Below are 4,562 nucleotides of genomic sequence, written 5' to 3'. Positions count from 1 at the left end.
TCACAAACACAAACATATGAATTTTTTAATTTATCAAAGAAATACAAAACGAAATGTTCGAAAAGCTTTACCAAATTATTTTTTTTTTTGGGTTATAAAAACCTGTATATGATTTATGAATACCAAAATTGGTTTTGATAACGACATTATTAGACGTGCTCCTCCTAAAATACTGAGTATCATTCATTGATTAGAAGAAAATTAAAATTAATTAAAGAAAGAAAGAGGTAGAATGGCATATCATTGAAAGATCAACCGTAGTATCGAAGCTTACGTCAAGTTATTTACATAACCAACAATGAAATGATGGATTGGAAAAATAACGTTTGCGTTGGAGGCGATACATCATCGCTCATTGCATAATGCATAGATAGAGAGACAAGAACAACAGCAAAGAGACATTAACCTGTGGGGTTACGACTTACGACATGATGTATGCACGGAAACTCTTGTTTTTATTTAAGTCAACTATTTCAATGAAGATGCTAAAAATATCTTTTTATAATAATCTTTATTTAAAAAGTGTGACTTATTTGTTTAGCAATATTTTAAACAAAAGTAACACTTTTACTTTAAATAAAAATCAAGTCCTACAACTTATCATTCAATAGTCAAAATAAAATATCTTCACATGATGACAATCATAAAATCTTCATTGGAGTAGTCACCTTTATTTAAAATCATATTTTAGCCTCATTTCTTTCTTTCTTGTACTAAGTCCATTAACTCTCTTCTGGCATTTAATCTGATGGGGAACTTAGTTAATTTAAATTTCATATTTTATCCAAGGATTCTAGTTAAAGCTACGTTGTTAAAGTTATTAATTAGAAAATTTTTTATGAAAAATATATAATAATTAAGGTGCATTTGGTTTGTATTTTTATTTTTTATTTTTTTTAATTTTTAGTATTTTTCAAATTTTGTAAAAAGAAACAAAAGGTGGAAGAAAAAAAAAAAAAATAATTTTACCATTTTCACATATTTTTTTAAATTAAAAAAATTACTGAAAAAAAAAATGAAAGCACATCAATACCCAGTGTTATACATTTATTTTCAAAAAAAAAATCACTAATAATAACTTTTAACACGTATTTTTTGGTAGGACACATGTTAGTTAAATGCAAAAACTAATCATCTCGATATATATACATGTATAACACAACTTGATTTGATGGCCAAACTTCCTTGGGAAATGAGAACAGGATTACCAATAAGAAATGGGGATTGAAGCAATTTATCTAGACATTCTAGTGAAATTGGTTGAAATGAGAGGTCAATAACATAAGCAACTCCAAAAGTAACAGGGACTGGACGTTCAATAGGTAACATTAATGATTATATCTATAATACTCCAATAGGTAACATTAATGATTATATCTATAATACTCTTTAAATTTTTATTGTACATATTGTATAAATATTCCATTGGCTCCTCATACTTTCCCTTCGAGAATTGACATGTCCTCGCTTTACATTATGCCTTTGTCGGGAGAAAATGCAATGCTTCCAACTCCTCCCTTCTTTATTTCCTTTAAATTGATGAATAAATGAAACCTTATAACAGAATTGCGCAAATAAAGTTAGGCTGTCCTACTCATTGTCATCATTTTGCAATTAGTTGAATAATCAAGGTCATCAACTCATCCCCTATCAATTTGTTGCATTGGAAAGATAGAATATGTTCAAATTCAATGATTAGTATTGTTCTACATAAATGAATTATTTAATATGAAATTTCACATGACAAATCATGTATTGAATTTTATTATTGACTAGATATTTTGTAAGCCTCTCAATCCCATACTAAACATTCAATAATGAAAACTAACATGTGATAAAATCATGTAAAATAGTAACAATTGCCAAATTGTCATTAACAATAACACTATATTTAGGGATACAACATGAAGAGTGGTAACAACTGTAATAGACATAAAGCAACAATTATTTCTCTCCCCTGCTTTTTCTCATTTTTCACTAGCAACTTATTCTATGTATGACAATTCTGGATACTGAACGATGCACAAACACTCTTTTGCTTAAGTATAAAACATATCAAATGGGAGATGAATGGAGAATAGAAAGTCACTGAGATCCCTTTAACTTCTTGGCAATCTCAGCAAAGTACTTCCCCTGATGGAAAGCCTGAGCCAATTCCAACTCAGTCGGCTGTCTGGAGCCGTCCCCGGCAAACGTACCAGCACCATATGGGGAGCCACCCTTCACCTTCTCCATCTCAAACATCCCGGCACCAAATGTATATCCAATCGGCACAAAGATCATCCCATGATGAACGAGCTGAGTAATGGATGTCAATCTGTACAATTTCACAATCGGAAAAACAATTAATAATTAAGTTTGATCAGACTTATTTTTAGATTGAGATCTGACTCCCACATCTACCTGTGGGATAAGATCTAAGTGTAATGTATGCAGAAAATAAGGCAACGTAGTTCACAAATGTCTATAACCAGCATTAAAAAGACACTCATGGGGGAAAATGGCAAGTAATGTAAGCAAAATTGGACAGGTAAACTCACGGGGTGGTCTCCTGTCCGCCTCCTTGAGAACCGGTGCTGTAAAAGATTCCGGCAGGCTTTCCTGCTAGTGCCTGTGTACGCCATAGGCCTCCAGTTGCATCCAAGAATGCCTTAAACTGAGCAGCCATGAGTCCAAATCTCGTTGGGAATCCAAGCAATAAACCATCAGCCTCAGGTAGCTCATTGGGTGTAATAATCGGCACATCACTCTTCGGAGGTGCTCCCATCTTCCCAAGTACCTCTTCAGGTAGTGTTTCAGGTACCTGCATGTGTTAACAATATTATAACTGCAGCATGCAAATTCCCCAAAAATTCTCAGAACAATTGAGTTCTAAAGAAAGGATTTATAACAAGATAGATTTTTCAATACAAACCTGCCAGAGTTTTGCTTCTACTCCTTCCACAGAAGCAGCCCCCTTTTTAATCTCTTCAGCTAACTTCTCAACATGGCCGTACATGGAATAGTAACTAAACATGCCATATAATTTTAATCAGATTCATGCCAGTGCCAGATCATAATACTACACATATAGTATGACTCACTTCCAATCACTATTAGATTGCGTATTGCACCTACGTGGTTTGTATTGTAAATATATCCCCTAAATCAAAGGTACCTTTAATGTTGAAATTTGAGTCAATAATACCCAAGCTCAAAGTCAACCCAAACTAAAGTGAGATTTTACCTATTCAGGATTATACTAATGCCAACCACTAAAGCATGAACAGAGGGTTATGGTGGCACTATGCTATCACTAAGAAAAAAACACGAGCATGCTAATAACAGACAAGACATAATGACATTGACAAACACTCATCTCCACAGTAGGAACCCATTTAACAAAGGCTCCATCATTTGCATTAACAACAGAAATTGGTTGGGACTAAAGAAACATTTTTCAAAGAAAATTAAATGTTTTTATTAGAAATTCAAGGCAATGATAACCAAATAGCCAAAATCCTTATAAATCATCTTCAAGGTGTATGTAGCTGGAATAGTCATCAATAATGATGAATTGATAGGACCACACTCTATAAGTGTGTGGGGCTTGCACTATTCTTTCAAAGGCTTATTGCTCTTCTTTACAACCTTATTGTGAAAAAAAGGTAGGTAAAGAGGCTTCAGCATCATTTTTTTAAAATTTCCTTGCAGATCCAGCAAAATGACCTTCAACCCCTCCCACCAATTAAAAAAAACACCACTTTTCCCAATAGCAAATTCCTCAAAATCAAAACCATGTTTCCTCAGTTTTTTCTAGCTAACATCCAACCTTGCATGTTTCCCCAAAATGAGAAAAAGGGGAAATAAATGATAACAGCTTGAAGAAATGAGCAATTAAACCAGAATCAGACATGAGTATGTGTCAAAACTTCTACTTCTAGGACTGAATAGTATACAATTTTATCCACAAGCTCAAATAGGTTAAAATTTATAGGTCATCTAGTTCACATGATTCTGTAATTTGGCTTCAATTGATTCTACATAGTCCAATTTCTCAATCTATTGCAAAAAACGACGCCTAACAAGACAAACAGCAAACACCTCAATTTCTCATGTTTTCAGAGAGATGATTCTCATCAAAGAAATAAAATTGATGCCTTGATATGTCAAAAAGGAGAAATTGGATGAAACCCAAGATTCAGATGAAGCTAACAAGTGAGAAATTATTGGACTTGGCGAATAAAAAGGTTAGAAAGAATGATGAGGCAATGAAAATAGCATCAGATAGAAGAAGAAAAAGAGAGAGGGGGAGAATAGAACAGCTTACACAATGTAAACTTTAGTAGGAGCCATTGATCGATGTTGCTCGTGGCTTGAGCACAGTGAGGGAGAAGAAGCTCTTCGACGAAGAAACGAAAAGAGAGTGTGTGTTTGTAATTGGTAGATGAAAACGTTGACAGGGCACCTTTGATTATATATACTCTTTTTCTCTTTTAGGTAGGTGTTTGGACACTATTAAATTAATAATTAAAAAAATATTAAAAAATAAAAAAATAATTTTTTTAAAAATTATAATTTAT

At 33.0% G+C, this 4,562-nt stretch overlaps 1 protein-coding gene across 1 annotated transcript; it reads right to left on the bottom strand.

The window, feature by feature from the left end:
* Positions 1,816–4,453, bottom strand: LOC107626244 (NAD(P)H dehydrogenase (quinone) FQR1). Its single transcript, XM_016329082.2, has 4 exons — positions 4,310–4,453; positions 2,915–3,008; positions 2,541–2,803; positions 1,816–2,317 (listed from the first exon to the last, which is right to left on the bottom strand). The coding sequence occupies exons 1-4, from the start codon at positions 4,333–4,335 to the stop codon at positions 2,086–2,088; spliced, it is 615 nt and encodes a 204-aa protein (XP_016184568.1). The 5' UTR covers positions 4,336–4,453; the 3' UTR covers positions 1,816–2,085.

Source organism: Arachis ipaensis, chromosome B02, assembly GCF_000816755.2.
Source record: "Arachis ipaensis cultivar K30076 chromosome B02, Araip1.1, whole genome shotgun sequence".
In the NCBI taxonomy this organism is placed as follows: domain Eukaryota; kingdom Viridiplantae; phylum Streptophyta; class Magnoliopsida; order Fabales; family Fabaceae; genus Arachis; species Arachis ipaensis.
This window is presented reverse-complemented; position numbering and strand designations above follow the sequence as displayed.